This window comes from Hemiscyllium ocellatum, chromosome 15, assembly GCF_020745735.1.
Source record: "Hemiscyllium ocellatum isolate sHemOce1 chromosome 15, sHemOce1.pat.X.cur, whole genome shotgun sequence".
Classification (NCBI taxonomy): Eukaryota; Metazoa; Chordata; class Chondrichthyes; order Orectolobiformes; family Hemiscylliidae; genus Hemiscyllium; species Hemiscyllium ocellatum.
The window spans coordinates 57692594-57709642 of NC_083415.1; the positions used below are offsets into that span (position 1 = coordinate 57692594).

General features: G+C 44.0%; 1 protein-coding gene across 1 annotated transcript; it reads right to left on the bottom strand.

Annotated features, from left to right (window-relative positions):
* Positions 1 to 1549: 1549 nt before the first annotated feature.
* LOC132822803 (dynein light chain roadblock-type 2-like) lies at positions 1550 to 10571 on the bottom strand. The gene is made up of 4 exons (XM_060836156.1): positions 10502 to 10571; positions 7826 to 7901; positions 6358 to 6525; positions 1550 to 2278 (listed from the first exon to the last, which is right to left on the bottom strand). The coding sequence occupies exons 1-4, from the start codon at positions 10502 to 10504 to the stop codon at positions 2226 to 2228; spliced, it is 300 nt and encodes a 99-aa protein (XP_060692139.1). The 5' UTR covers positions 10505 to 10571; the 3' UTR covers positions 1550 to 2225.
* Between the last annotated feature and the right edge of the window lie 6478 nt (positions 10572 to 17049).

Genomic DNA, 17049 nt, shown 5'->3' on the forward strand with positions numbered 1-17049 from the left:
CTGATCAAATATCTATTCAACTTGCTTTGAACATGTTCAGTGACTTACCTTCCAGTGCGTAAGACTTTTCCAAAGATTCGTGATCCTCAGGGAAAACAAAATTCCTCCTCAACTCAGTATTCAGTGGGAGATAACTTGGAACAGTGTCCAATGCCTGATTCAGCTGAGGGAAGGACATTCTCTCAGCATCGATCTGCCCAAGCTCACTCAGAACTTTATACATTTCAATACGGGCACTTTCCATTCGAGTCTAAAAGTGTGGTGCTGGAAAAGCACAGCAGGTCAGGCAGCATCTGAGGAGCAGAAAAGTCAACATTTCAGGCATAAGCCCTTCATCAGCAATGTTGGGGAGGTGGGGGAGGGAAGGAGGCTGAAAGATAAATAGGAGGCGGCCCTCCATCCCTCTACTTATCTCTCAGCCCCGTTCCCTCCCCCACATTCCTTAAGAAGGGCTTATGCCTGAAACGTCGAATCTCCTGCTCCTTGGATGCTGCCTGACCTGCTGCGCTTTTCCAGCAACACATTTTCAGGTCTGATCTCCAGCATCTGCAGACCTCACTTTCTCCATTAAGCCCAAAAAAGTCAACTCTCTTGCTCCTCAGATGCTGCCTGATCAGCTGTGTTTTTCCAGCACTTTTCGAGTCTGATCTCCAGCATCTGCGGTCCTCACTTTTCATTCTGCTAAACTTTCAATGAACATCAGTTCAACAGCTAAAGACCATGCTTTCGTCCACCCCATGAACTGTTTCCAATTGAAGCACATTCCTCCTTAAATAGTGAAAACAGTGGGTGTACCGGTTGTGATCTTCCAGGAATCCTTAGATTCTGGAAATGTCCTGGAGGATTGCAAAATGTATCAAATCAGCACCTTCCTTAATAAAGGGAAAGAGAAAAAACAGTGCAGATTACGTCAAGCCAGTTTGCTCATTATCTGTTGTTGGGAAAATGTTGGATGTCTATTATAAAGGATACAACATTTGGAAATGCAAAAATGTAAAGTTGCCATAGTCTTAAGAGGACCAAATGCTGCTTTCTCACCAGAGTGTGAGAGAGAGAGAGAGAGAGAGAGAGAGAGAGAGAGAGAGAGAGAGAGAGAGTGACAGCTGCTGGAGGTGGTTTAATCAGAGGGTCACTACGCAGCAGATGTGAGGTTGAGAAGGAGAATCCTTAAAATGTTAACCTCAGCTGATGCAGGAATTGAACCCACACTATTGGCTTCACTCTACATCGCAAACCAGCTGCCCAGCCTACTGATAGATATGGAAATATGGAGACCAAACGTCTAGGTGTAGTCTTACCAACACCCAGTACAGTGTGTATTAAAGCATGACTGTCAATATGGTGCTACAAGCAGACTTACCTGTTAATAAGCATGCACTGCTCGAGTAGCAAAGAATAAATGCTCATGGAGTGAGTCTTTATTTTCAGTAAAACAATTTTTTCATTTCTCATCTGCCTTTCTGCCTCACTCAATCAATACAGTATATCCAGTCTGTATACCTGTTAACACCACTCCAGCAGCTGCTATACATTACAGCCTCGACATGCATTTCTTTTAAACCAAACATTTATTTTGGGAAATAATTAAAAATCTAAAAAGAGAAAGATCAATTCTCTCCTACTTGGAGGATCGATCCTTTTAATGACCATAATTTTCCAATCTAAAGATATTCTAACTACATTTATCCTCTCTCTGTCCGATTACTCTAGGCAGGACAACAAACCAATCCTTACATGGCAGAAAATAAAACAGTTAGCCGTTGAGGACCCAAAGCACTATAATTTTAAATAAGGTCACCATTATGTGTTAATTAGAGCAAATTACACTGGGAAATAGTTCCAATTTCCCAAAAGAAAGCTCTGCATTGGATTAGTTTCTCTACGGATTGATGGTGTTTAAAATGTGACTTCATCAATAAAATTAGAGAGTGCCTCTATTGCACCAATTGATAATAGGTGTCCAAAGCAAATGAACAAACACATTATGAGTTACAAGCAGCAGGGCACTGGATAATGAACAACAGACTCTTTCAACTACTTAAAAGAAAGCAACCACTGTCACTTGTTTCAGGAAAAGCATCATAGAAGCACAGGAGTTATGCTACGGCGAGTATAGCCGTGGTCTCGAGCAGGAGCGATGAAAATGCAATGCCTCTAATCACCATCACGTAAATTAGTGTTTCCATACAGTCTTGAAACTGTTCAAAAGGTTTACCCCGGTAATATTACAGAGACGATTCATTGGTGTTCTGTATGACCATCAGCAAATACTCCTTATCTGTCAGGGAAAAAAAATATAATGAATAATTAGAACTTTCCAGAATTAAACAGAAATGCAAGATTGCCAGCTAGAGTCGGGGAGTTGGAGTTAGGTGACTCCCTCGCTTTTACTAATACTTTATGAATGAGAATGTCTCTTAAATGTATTATAGAACATAGAAAAGTACAGCGCAGTACAGGCCCTTTGGCCCTCGATGTTGCGCCAATCCAAGCCCACCTAACCTACACTAGCCCACTATCCTCCATATGTCTATCCAATGCCCGTTTAAATGCCCATAAAGAGGGAGAGTCCACCACTGTTACTCGCAGGGCATTCCATGAACTCACGACTTGCTGAGTAAAGAATCTACCCCTAACATCTGTCCCATACCTACCACCCCTTAATTTAAAGCTAAGCCCCCTCGTAGTAGCTGACTCCATACGTGGAAAAAGGTTCTCATGGTCAACCCTATCTAAACCCCTAATCATCTTGTACACCTCTATCAAGTCACCCCTAAACCTTCTTTTCTCCAGTGAAAACAGCCTTTCCTCATAGGATCTTCCTATCATACCAGGCAACATCCTGGTAAACCTCCTCTGCACCCGTTCCAGTGCCTCCACATCCTTCCTATAGTATGGCGACCAAAACTGCACACAATACTCCAGATGCGGCCACACCAGAGTCTTATACAACTGCAACATGACCTCAGGACTCCGGAACTCAATTCCTCTACCAATAAAAGCCATTATTATTTGGTGATTTTGGATGAACTGAAATCTGTGTTTACACTCCCCTCCACAACATGTTTAGTTCCCTCCAATCAAATTCCCATTTCTCACAACACTGGTCCTTACTGAAGTCACAAAGTCACTGTGTTAGTGAGGGCGTGAACTACCTGCTTCTCTCACTCTGGCACACTTGGAAATGCCATCTTCTGGCATCCAGCTCGGTTAAAGCTGCCTTCACTTGCCCATCTGAGTGTAGCCATTGTTAAAGAGCCTTCTGCTCTTCCTCATCAACGTTATATCATTTAGTAACAACGTCCAGAGAAAGGGGTCAACTCTATACATAACAGAGTGTAGTTTTAGCAGAACAGAGTCTACGGGCCTTTTTAAAAAAATTGTTACTGGGTTGTGAGTGTCGCTGGCTGGGTCAGCAATTATTGCCCAACCCTAACTAACCAGAGGGCAGTTAAGAGTCAACAATGGTGAAGAAGGCGTTTGGTAGGCTTTCCTTTATTGATCAGAGTATTGAGTATAGGAGTTGGGAGGCCATATTGCGGCTGTACAGGACATTGGTCAGGCCACTGTTGGAATATTGTGTGCAATTCAGGTCTCCTTCCTATCGGAAAGATGTTGCGAAACTTGAAAGGGTTCAGAAAAGATTTACAAGGATGTTGCCAGGGTTGGAGGGTTTGAGCTATAGGGAGAGGCTGAACAGGCTGGGGCAGTTTTCCTGGAACATCAGAGGCTGAGGGGTGACCTTATAGAGGCTTACAAAATTATGAGGGGCATGGATAGGATAAATAGACAAAGTCTTTTCCCTGGGGTCGGGGAGTCCAGAACTAGACAGCATAGATTTAGGGTGAGGGGGGAAAGATACAAAAGAGATCTAAGCAGCAACCTTTTCACGTAGAGGTGGTACATGTATGGAATGAGCAGCCAGAGGATGTGGTGGAGGCTGGTACAATTGCAACATTTAAAAGGCATTTGGATGGGTATATGGATATGGGCCTGGTGCTGGCAGGTGGGACTAGATTGGGTTGGGATATCTGGTCAGCATGGACGGGTTGGACCGAAGGGTCTGTTTCCATGCTGGACATCTCTATGATTCTATGTTGCTGTGGGTCTGGAGTCACGTGTAAGACAAGCAGATAAGAGTGGCAGCTTCCTTCCTTAAAAGAACATTAATGAACTAGCTGGGTTTTCTCATAACAGTCAGCAATGGTTTCATGGTCATTGTTAAACTCTCAATTCTAGATTTTTACTGAATTCAAATTCCACTATCTGCCATGGTGGGATTCAAACCCAGGATCCCAGAACATTACCTGGGTTTCTGGATTATTAATCTACTTGGCTGTCTTCTCCCTCTTCTGTATAGTACAATTTTATGATCTATGCCACTGACATCCAGTTTTCTCTCTCCACCTTGCACAACCCTTTCACCCAGTCTTACTTTCAGACAGCAGTGGATTCTCGCTAAACACTGGCCCTAACAGAGGGAATTGGTTGGTTCAGTTAGCTGGATAATTGATGGCTACAGGATGGGTTCAATTCCCACACTGGCTGAGGTTACCACAAAGGATTCCTCTTCTCAACCCTACCTTCCAGCTGAGGCGTGGGATAATGGCAACTTTAGATCTTATAGAAAATGAGATTGGGCAATTAACCAATGGAAAGCAATCTAATGGCAAATAAATGGAACATGTATTTTGGATTAGTCTTCACTACAGAATTACAATCACAAGGGGAGTGATAACAAACAATTATTGGAGCTGAAAAGTCTCCAGGTGCTGATGGGCTTCAGGCTAGGGTCATAAAAGAAGCAGCTAGTGAGACTGTTGATGTATGGGACTGAAGCTTCCGAAACTCCCTTGATTCATGGAAGGTTCCATTAGATTCGAAAATGTAACTCCTTTATTCAGAGGAAGGGAAGGAGAGGGAAACCACAGACCAGATAGCTTAACATCAGTCCAAGGGAAGACGTTAGAAACAATCATTTAAAAAAAAATTTAAGAGCAGGGCACTTGGAAAGTTCAAGGCAATCAGGGAGAGTCGACATGGCTTTATGAAAGGGAAATGATGTTTAATGAACTTATTAGAGATTCTTTGAGAAGGTAACATGTGCTGTGGACAAAAAGGGGGCCCGTGGATGTACTGTACTTAGATTTCCAGAAGGTCTTTGATAACGTGCCACATTAAAGATTATTGCAGAAAATAAAAGCTTATGAAGTGGGAAGAAATACTGGCATGGAGAGAAGACTGGTTTCCTGTTAGCTGGCCAATAATAGGCATGGAGGGTAATTTCCTGTTGCCAATATGTAACAAATGGTATGCAACAAAGGGACACTGGAAATTATAGGAATTGGAATAGGCCATTCAGCCCTTCGAGCCTGTTCTGCTATTCAAGGAGATCATGGCTGACCTGTGGTTAAACTCCACACAAATGCCTTTGGTCCATATCTTTTAGGATTTTTGGTTACAGAAGCATAGGGACCATAGGTGTGAATACTAAATTCAACAGTGACAGAGACAGATTGAAAAGTAGGTCATGAAGAGGACTTAACAGGCTGCAAGAAAATAGAAGTGTGTTAAGTGAGTGGGCAAATATCTGGCAAATGGAGAGAAAATGTGTAATTGTCCACAAAGAAATATTCAATTATAGGCATTAAACCTGGGAGCTTCCGATTCACATTTGTCAGTCAGTTCACTGGAGTGCTGAGAACACTGAAGGCATACATAGTTGAGCTGTTATCCTGGAGGGGAATAACTGAACATATGCTCGAAGGGCTGAATGGCCTACTCCTGCACCTATTGTCTATTAATGGACAAATCAAAACAACCCACCTCAAAACATAAAAGGACCAGGTTAGAGATACAAGGAAAAACTACCACCTGTAAGTTCCCCATCTCAGTCACTCACTTGGAAATATATCATTGCTCCTTCAACATCTCCAGGCTAAAGTCCTGGGAACCCCCCTCCATTACAGAGAGAAAAGGGAGGACTGCAGATACTGGAGATCAGAGTTGAGAGCATGGTGCTGGAAAAGCACAGGCAGGTCAGGCAGCATCCGAGGAGGAGAATCAACATTTCGGGCATAAACCCTTCTTTAGGAATGAGCATTCCAAATGAAGGACTTATGCCCGAAACATCGATTCTCCTGCTCCTCGGATGCTGCCTGACCTGCTGTGCTTTTCCAGCATCACACTCTCGACCCCCTCCTTTACAGGACTGCGGGTGGCCTTACACCCTAAAGGCTAGCAGTTCAAAGTGACAGCTCACCAAAACCTTGGCAAATGTTGATTTTGGATGGGCAATTAATGCTGGCCCAACCAACAACATCCAAGATTACGTGAACAAATTTTTTTAAAAATTACCAGGTGCGACCATGATTTCATTTTTCTTGCAGCGGATTCTGAGGAAGGTGAGGTCATTCTGTGGATCAATGTCCCGAATGGTGCTCCTAGCTTTCATTGACAGTTGGTGGATAAGTCCTGCGTACTGGGCTGTGCTCACATTGTCCATGGTCGTCCGGATGGGAATACCTAAGGTAGAACACATCAACATTCAAATCATGTGACAGAGATGGGAGAAACAGAGCGATTGGTCAGCATCAGCTGTGGGTAACACACACACTCCTCTGAGGCAGTAATTCCTACTCAAGACTGAAGCATGAAAGTTTAGGCTGGCATTCTAATTCAGTACCGAGGGCGTGTGGCACTGTCATAGGGGCTGTCTTGCAGGTGGAAATGTTAGTCTGTGGCCCAGCATAGTTTCTGAGGTCCTCATTTCTAAAAGGCACACTGATTTGCAAGTCAAGTTCTCCCATATACTACTCTTCTGCCAGCAGTTTCAGCTAACTGGTACCCCCCATTCTCTATACATGCTGCATAATGTGGAGATTACTGCAATAGTTGATATGCCTCAGTGTTAATGCAACTTGTATATTGTTGCTGTAATGTAATAAACTGCATCTGGTTCTGAAAGACAAAGTGCCTCTTCTGATGAGTCTTATTTGTTGTCCAGCTCCTGCCACAGACAACTGAACAGCCCCCTGGGATAATCATTAGAAGGAGGACTGGGGGCAGCACTCGACATCAACCCTGATGATTGATAGCCAGGCATCACAATCACTTACATTTCGACATTTTTCAGGCACTGAGGAGTATTAGCTCCCATCATCATCCAGGACGTCACTGCAACCACCAAGTATTGCAGCTGAATTATTCCGTTTGAGTGAGGGTCTTGTGGCAGTGTCTCAGCCTCTGAGCCAGAAGCTCAAGGTTCAAGTCCCACTCCAGCAGCTGGTGGTAAACAACCTCTGGCATTGGAAGTAAAGAGGAGGGATGCCTGGGCAGCTTCAGGCTGGTATGAAATCAGAACCACCCCTCTCACCATCCATAGCTCCAGGTGGCAACCTGGAGATAGAAACAAAGGTTGCCATAGCAACTCCAGCTCATTGGCTGGCTGGAGGCTGGTCTGGATCACATTGGTGCTAACTGGGTCCATTCTGAACCTACCCTCCTGACCCTACCCCTGGCAGAAATCATGGCACTGTGGATCAGCCATACCTTCAAACATGAAAGATTCCACGTTTGCCCCCTTCCAGTTTATTAACATATACCTTAAAAGAAAAAGGAATCTAAAATAATGAATGATCATAAAGTCCCGACAATGTCAACTCATCAAAATAAACAAGGACATCAACTTGGGGAGGGGGATTTGTAATAAAACATCCAGCATATATTGACAGACATTTAAATGTCCAGCTCGTAAACAAGAGCCAGTGTGACAATGAATCAGGAAGATACAGTCCTTTATAACAAACAACAATTATTGAAATACCTTCTGCATTGACAACAATAACGCCTACTACACCTCTCTGGCTCTGAATTCTCTTCAGAGTTTCTTCAACTTCAGCCTGAAAAAGAGAAGAAACGTTAACACTGCCACGTGGAGATGCTCTTAATATTGATTAGATTACTTACAGTGTGGAAACAGGCCCTTCGGCCCAACAAGTCCACACCGACCCTCTGAAGAGCAACCCAGCCAGAGCCATTCCCTTATATTTACCCCTTCAACTAACACTACAGGCAATTTAGCGTGGCCAATTCACCTAACCTGCACATCTTTTGAACTGTGGGAGGAAACTGGAGCACCCGGAGGAAACCCACGCTGACACGGGGAGAATGTGCAAACTCCACACAGACAGTTGCCTGAAGTGGGAATTGAACTCAGGTCTCTGGCGCTGTGAGGCAGCAGTGCTAACCCCGTATTCTTTCTCATCTCCCATTTTTCAACGAGGATGTCAGTTAAGACTTGGAAAGATTGGTCACCTATCCAGCCATTTAGAAAAGGTTGAGGTAGAGAGAGAAAGAGAAGATCTACAAATGGACTTACTGCAAGTGACTAAAGTTTTATATTTACTACTGAGGTCAGACATTACTGCAAGAGGGCAAGACAATACTTCGAAGGGGTCGGGACATTACTGCGAGGACAGAGGTTACAGGTGGGTGGGACCATTTCCAGGCAGTGAAGTTTAGTGATGAGCTTAGGGTCACAGACAATGGGGAATGAGAAGCCAGCTGAAGTTCATTGGAGTAGCTAAGTCTGGAAGCGACCGTGGCCGAAAACCAAAGGTTTCTGTAAGACAGGCCTGAGGACAAGGCAGAAGTGGGAAGTGCTAGAGGTGCAAGTCTTCATGATGGTGAGAATAATAATAATGTTGTCATAGCCTCTTACCAGAGCATAGAGCTGCTCCCTCCTTTAAGAGAAGTGGTAGCTTAACCTGAGGATGGAGTCAGGTGTTACTAGGGGACATAGCTTTAAATTAAGGGGTGGTAGGTATAGGACAGATGTTAGGGGTAGATTCTTCACACAGCGGGTTGTGAGTTCATGGAATGCCCTGCCCGTATCAGTGGTGAACTCTCCTTCTTTATGGTCATTTAAGCGGGCATTGGATAGGCATTTGGAAGTTATTGGGCTAGTATAGGTTAGGTAGGATTCGGTCGGCGCAACATCGAGGGCCGAAGGGCCTGTACTGCGCTGTATCCTTCTATGTTCTATGTTCTATGTCACACCTTGGGGAGAAGTTAAGAATGACAGTCCTTCATGGTGTCCTCACACAGGGTGGGAATTGAACCTACAATGTTGTCAGTATCACTCTGCATGGCAAACTAGCCATCCAGCCAACTGAGCTAATTCAACCTGAGAATACAAGGTCAGAAGCTCAACTCTAGCCTGGGGAGGAGGCTGAGATTGCAAACTATCTGATGTACTCACTGGAGGAAGTACCCTAGGAAGGAGAACAGGAACTCTAGATGGTGAGATACACATTTGCCATCAATATCTCTTGCAGCAAACATTCTGGAGATAAACAAGATTGGCATTCGGTTATGTATCACCCGATAAATATTTGATCTCTACCTCACTGGAATATTAGTTGCTCTTATTATCTTATTATTACCTTAACTCCTGGCATTATTAGTAACCAGGCAATACAATAATGTTCTTTCCTTTCCTACTCCATTCAACAAAAGTCCTCAAGATATGTTGACTTCAGATCCAACTGTGCTGGTGGCATTCCAAGATCTCACCCAACGGCCATTATGTATGACCCTAAGTTTTTCACCCAACACTCTCTCTCTTTGTCACACATACACAATAAGGAGCTGATTTCAACTTCCCTTTTGCCCTGGACAATCACAGCACGAATCTAGGTCTTGCCGCATGCAGGGGGAGTTTTTTTTTAAATTCATTGACAGGGTGAGGGCGTCGCTGGCTAGGGCAGCACTTATTGCCAGTCGTTTTGAGCTAAGACACTGAAGAGTTCAGCAGAAAGGACAGCCACGCCTCCTGCCAGCCGCCCACTCTTGAGAGAATCAATGAGCCGGTCTGCGCAATTGCACAGCGGACTCAAGGCATTCAGGAGAGCCTGGGAAAATACCGCTCAACATCGAGGCATTCTTTGTACTGGCTCAGCACCAGCATCTAAAAATCAGACTGATGGAGACCGACTACTGATGAAAGTGTGAAATCATCACTTGGGGAGAATACTTCTGAAAACAACAAAGCAAAAAGCCGAAATCTAAAACACCCTACTCAGCAGCATCGTGACATGGCATTCAGTTAGTAAGCCACTGGTACATCAGCTTGCTAATAACCACCCACGGCCCACACATACTCCCTCCCCTGAACCTCTGTATATGATGCAATGCCACAGCCAATTGTGGGAGTACTCAACATCATTGTTGATGCTAGGGAGGCTTTGATTTCCTGGCATCCGGTCTCAGCCAGCTTTTAACCCAGGGGAAAGCTGCTGACCAATATTTAGATACGAAGAGCTTTGCAGACTCGATCCTATTAGTGAGGGCACGTCCAATTCCGCTGACAATCCCCTAAATGCAAATTGCAAAGCCACCGCCCAGCCCTCAGTGAGGCTGGGTCTCACTCTCTCTCTGTCCTGTCTCCCCCATCCCCATTGCCCTGGGCTCTGCAGCTCCAAGGGTGCACTGCACTCACCATCTCCCGGGGCCCACTCGCAGATGTTTCACCCAGAGCCGGCTGACGGGCACGACAGCTGCGCACTGCCCGACCGTGATATCATTGCTGCTGGCGCTGATTGGCTTGGCCAGACCTCAATCAGCGGCGAGTGCACCGCCTCTTTTTTTAATGAATGGGCGGCACCTGTCAATCACCTTTGAGTGACATCCAGGGACGCGCTGCTTTTCAGAATCAGAAGATGCTGGGGAAAACTCAGCAGCTCATAGAGTCAGAGAGATGTACAGCATTGGAAACAGGCCCTTCGGCCCAACCTGTCCATGCCGACCAGATATCCCAACCCAACCTAGTCCCACTGTTAGCACTTCACCCACATCCCTCTAAACTCTTCCTATTCATATAATCCAAATGCCTTTTAAATGTTGCAATTGTACCAGCCTCCACCACATCCTCTGGCAGCTCATTCCATACACATACCACCCTCTGCATGAAAAAGTTGCCCCTTAGGTCTCTTTTATATCTTTCCCCTCTCACCCTAAACCTATGCCCTCTAGTTCTCCCCCACCCAGGGAAAAGGCTTTGTCTATTTATCCTATCCATGCCCCTCATGGTTTTATAAACTTTATAAGGTCACCCTTCAGCCTCCGATGCTCTAGGGAAAACATCCCCAGCCTATTCAGCCTCTCTCTGTAGCTCCAACATCTTTTGTAAATCTTTGCTGAATCCTTTCAAGTCTGGCAGCATCTGTGGAGAGGGGAGGCAGAGTTAATGACTCAGGCCCAGTGGTTCTTCTTCAGATGCTGCCAGACCTGCTGAGCTTTCCCAACAGTTTCTGATTTTGTTTCTGATACCCAGCATTCGGAGTTACTTGGTTTTCTGTTTTTGAGGAGATGGGTGGACGCCAATCCTGCAATACGACACGACTCAGTCCAATGAAATTTAAGGAAATTTGCTTAAGACCTCAGGCTCTGCCGAGACATGGGCTGCTTCAGCACAGCCAAAATTTCACTAACTTACGGTCCCCATGATTAACCTTTCTCCATCCCTGATATACTATAAACAATCTTCTTGCCTACCTGTCCTTCTCACTCTCGGGGCTCTATCTCTGCCTATCCACTTACTCCTTTACCTCACAACCAATCATAGAATCGTTACAGTGTGCAAAGAGGCCATGAGTCTCATTGAATTTGCACTCACCCTCTGAACAGCTTCCCGCCCTACCCCTGTAATCCTGCATTTACCTGGTTAAATCCACCTAGCTTGCACATCTCTGCACACTGCGGGACAATTTAGCATGGTCAAACAGCGCATCTTTGGACTGGGCAAGCAAACCCATGCAGACACGGGGAGAATGTGCAAACTCCACGCAGACTCTCATTCGAAACTGGAATCGAATCTGGGTTCCATGTACATGATCACTTTTTCTCTAGCTGTTATCAGTTCTGGAGAACGTTACCAGACTTGAGAAGGGATGGCATTTTTAAAACAGATAGGAAAGAGTCAAATGCATAGCTGTGGAAGCAGAGTCACGTGTAGGCTGACTGATTAAGTTTGGCATTTAGGGCATTAGTGAAGCAGATGGGTTTTATCCTTAGACTAACTTTTACTTCCAGATTTGATTGAATTCAAATTTCACCATCTGCCATGGTGAGATTTGAATCTACATCCCTAGAATGTTAGTCTGTGATCGTATGAGGTAAGCAAATGGCCTCTTAAAAGCCAAAAAAGATCTTATTCTCCACTTACACTTGGAGTTGCAGTCTATAAATAACACACTCTGACTTGTCTATTTCAGGTTCCGGTTTAGGCTGGTTTGCAAGTGGCCAAAGGTGAAATCTATTCTAAAATATGAACATAACAATTAGGAGCGGGAGTAACCCATTCCACACCTGAGATTTAATCAGATGGTCTAACTGGCCAAAGTTATTTTCAAGGATATAAACAGACACCAACCAAGAAACAAGGTTTATTGGCTGAATACATTGTTGAACTACAATTTATTGTAAATTTATATTTATAAATAATCATTGACATAATACATCTTCCCAAGGTTTGTGTGGTACAAATTGTGGATATGTATGTTTGTGTTTAATATGAATTACAGCTGAAAATGTGTTGCTGGTTAAAGCACAGCAGGTTAGGCAGTATCCAAGGAACAGGAAATTCGACGTTTCGGGCATAAGCCCTTCATTCCTGATGAAGGGCTTATGCCCGAAACGTCGAATTTCCTGTTCCTTGGATGCTGCCTAACCTGCTGTGCTTTAACCAGCAACACATTTTCAGCTGTGATCTCCAGCATCTGCAGACCTCATTTTTTACTTTAATATGAATTACTGCAAGTTTGCAGGAGACATGGATTTTTCTGTGTCTGAAGTTAATTATTAACTTGGAAATATTTCTGTAACCATGATAATTTATTTTAAAACAAGATGTGAGGCCTTGTGAAGCCGTGCTGACTCTGCTTGATCATATGTGTTTATAAGTACTCTGCTATTACATCCTTTCTAATAGCATCTTAGCATTTTGCCAATGACAGATGCTCAGCAAACTGGACTATAGTTATCTGCTTTGTGTTGTTGCCTTCCCTTATTGAATGAAGTTACTACATTGGCAATTTTCCATCACAGAGTCAGAGTCATACAACACGGAAACGGAGTCTTTAGTCCAACTAGACCTTGTCGAACATAATCCCAAACTAAACTAGTCCCACCTGCCTGCTCCTAGCTCATATCCCTCCAAACCTTTCCTATGCATAGTTAAAAATCCCACAACAGCAGGTTATAGTCCAACAAGTTTATTTGGAAGCACTAGCTTTTGGAACGCTACTCCTTCATCAGGTGGTTGTGGAGTATACAACTGTAATCATTTCCTATTCATGTACTATCCAGATGTCTCTTAAACACTGTAATTGTACCCACATCCACCACTTCCTCAGTAATTTCATTTACATGCAATCCACCCTGTACAAAAAAAATTGCTCATATCTTGTTTAAATCTTTCTCTTCTCACCTTAAAAATGAGCCCCTAGTCTTGAAAGCCCCCACCTTATGGAAAAGGCAACCACCATTAACTCGATTTATACCTTTCATTATTTTATACACTTCATTCAGGTTGCCTCTCAACCTCCGACATTCCTGTAAAAGAAGTCCCAGCCTTTCCAACCTTCCTTTATAAATCAAACCTCCCATACCTGGCAACATCCTGGTAAATCTCTTCTGAATCCCCTCCAGCTTAGTAATATCCTTCCTGTATCTTGGCGACCAGAACTGGACACAAGTATTCAGGAAGAGACCTATACAAACTCAACATCACTTCCCAACTTCTATACTCAAAGGTCTTGTTGTCTTGAGCTGTAGGGAGAGGCTGAATAGGCTGGGGCTGTTTTCCCTGGAGTGTCGGAGGCTGAGGGGTGACCTTATAGAGGTTGATAAATCATGAGGCGCATGGTTAGGATAAATGGACAAGGTCTTTTCCCTGGGGTCAGGAAATCCAGAACTAGTGGGCATAGGTTTAGGGTGAGAGGGGAAAGATATAAAAAGGACCTAAGAGGCAACCTTTTCATGCAGAGGGTGGTGCATGTATGGAATAAGCTGCCAGAGGAAGTCATCGAGGCTGGTACAATTGCAACATTTAACAGGTATCTGGATGGGTATATGAATAGGAAGGGTTCAGAGGGATATGGACCAAGTGCTGGCAAGTGGGACTAGATTGGGTTGGGATATCTGGTTGGCATGGACGAGTTGGACCAAAGGGCTTGTTTGCATGCTGTACATCTGTATGGATCATGTCTCACAAACTTGGTTGAGTTTTTTGAAGAAGTAACAAAGAGGATTGATGAGGGCAGTGTGGTAGATGTTATGGACTTCAGTAAGTCGTTCAAAAAGGTTCCCCATGGGAGATTGGTTAGCAAGGTTAGATCTCACGGAATACAGGGAGAACTAGCCATTTGGATACAGAACCGACTCAAAGGTAGAAGACAGAAGGTGTTGGTGGAGGGTTGTTTTTCCAGACTGGAGGCCTGTGACCAGTGGAGTACCACAAGGATCGGTGCTGGGTCCTCTACTTTTTGTCATTCATATAAATGATTTGGATGCGAGCATAAGAGGTATAGTTAGTGAGTTTGCTGATGATATCAAAGTTGGAGGTGTAGTGGACAGCGAAGAAGGTTACCTCAGATTACAACAGGATCTTGATCAGATGGGCCAATGGGCTGAGAAGTGGCAGATGGAGTTTAATTCAGATAAATGTGAGGTGCTGCACTTTGGGAAAGCAAACCTGAGCAGGACTTATACACTTAATGGTAAGGTCCTAGGGAATGTTGCTGAACAGAGATCTTGGAGTGGACATTCATAGCTCCTTGAAAGTAGAGTTACAGGTAATTGGGATAGTGAAGAAGCATTTGGTATGCTTTCCTTTATTGGTTAGAGTATTGAATACAGGAGTTGGGAGATCATGTTGTGTGGCTGTACAGGACATTGATTAGGCCACTGTTGGAATATTGCGTGCAATTCTGGTCTCCTTCCTATCAGAAAGATGTTGTGAAACTTGAAAGGGTTCAGAAAAGATTTACAAGGATGTTGCCAGGGTTGGAGGATCTGAGCTACAGGGAGAGACTGAACAGGCTGGGGCTGTTTTCCCTGGAGCGTTGGAGGCTGAGAGGTGACCCTATAGAGGTTTACAAAATTATGAAGGGCATGGATAGGGTAGATAGGCAAAATCTCTTCCCTGGGGTTGGGGAGTCTTGAACTAGAGGGCATAGATTTAGGGTGAGAGTGGAAAGATATAAAAGATACCCAAGGGGCAACTTTTTCATGCAGGGGGTTGTACATGTATGGAATGAGCTGCCAGAGGAAGTGGTGGAGGCTAGTACAATTGCAACATTTAAAAGGCATTTGGATGGGTATATGAATAGGAAGGGTTTGGAGGGATATGGGCTGGGTGCTGGCAGGTGGGACTAGATTGGGTTGGGATATCTAGTCGGCATGGACGGTCTGTTTCCATGCTGTTCTCTATGACTGAGCAATGAAGGCAAGTGTTCCAAATGCCTTCTTAACCACCCTGCCTATGAGTGATGCAAATGTCAAAGAATTATATACATGAACCCGTAGGTCCCTTCTACAACACTACAAGGCCCGACCATTAATTGTATAAGCCCTAGCTTTGTTTGTTGTACCAAAATGCAATACCTCACATTATCCAGCTTGAACTCCATCTGCCATTTTTGAACCCATCTTCTGATTAAAGATAATTTCTTGCTTTCGTACTTATTCCATCCCATACAAAATTGCTACCCCATCTCCTGCCCTTTGTCACAAAGCGAGTCCCTTGTTTTTCTAAAAGCTTTTCCTTGGCTCAAGGAGACAGTGTCCTCGATTTGTCTCAGTGGGGTAATAAACCGGGCCAGGCTCCGATCAGTCTGGTTTGATACAGAGATGAAAAGGACTTTGTGAGGCCTTTTGTTTATATGTAAACAGGTGAGACTTCAGGCCAAAGTGGTCATGTTTTAGGAGTGACCTGTATAAAGAGAGGGGAGCGGTCAGCTTTCTAGCTGAGCTGAGCAGTTTTTAGTTCAATCTTCAACTGGGAAGTTCAACAGGGAGCTGTGTGGAAACTCTCACTATTTCGATCCCTTCAACTTCAGCCTGTAAGCTTGTGTTCCACTTATGCTGGTTTTTAAAGGGAGTTTACTTATTGGGACTGTTGTGTGTATTCAGAACAGCATAATTAAGTCTAGCTGGATAGGTTGAGTTCTGTAGGGGTTCTTTATTCTGTTCCTCATCTTTCATTGTGTAATGTTGTGAATAAATGTTTTGTCTGCTTTAAAATCTAGTCAACCTCGCTAACTTACTCCAGGTAATTTTCACTGTACACTTACCATAACAAATTGCAAACTTGGGTCTTGGGCTGCCTGCTTACGAATGTTTTGAGTGGTTTGACCTAGTCCAGAACAGATTAAGGGCTCTTTGCTAGATTTTAAACAGCAAGTGGTGGGTGGTAGCGTCTTTATTTCGGGTGTTGGTTTGGTTAGGGAGACAAAGCTTGGGATAGTAATGGCTTTCTAAGTCGCCAAGGGTTTTCTGGATGTGGATGCGGTGACTTTGGAAGTTTTGCAAAAAGTGAATAAGACCAAGTTGCAAGAATTATCCGAGAAGCTGGAATTGGAACTGTCCGCTTCTGTGAGGAAAGGAGAGATAATTACAGCAGTAGCTCAGCATTTAAACTTGCTGGAGAAACCATCAGAATCTATAGAGAAGGCAAGAATTAAATTGCAAATGAAGCAGCTTAAGTTGGAGGCAAGAGATAAGGGAAGGGCAGCAGAAATGAAGCAGTTTAAGTTATGATTAAAAGAGAGGAAAAAAAGAGACAGCAGCAGAACAGAGAGAAAAAGAGAGTGTTTGAACGTCAAAGATTGACACTTAAAAAGGAAAGTTAGTGTAAAAGGCTGGAGATAAAGGCTGAGGGTAGGCTTAGTGAGGAAGACAGTGGGAATGAGCAAGTCCCTGGTAGTCAGAAGCCCATTGAGAAACTATTTAAGTATGTTCAAGCATTGTCTAAATTTGATGAGAAGG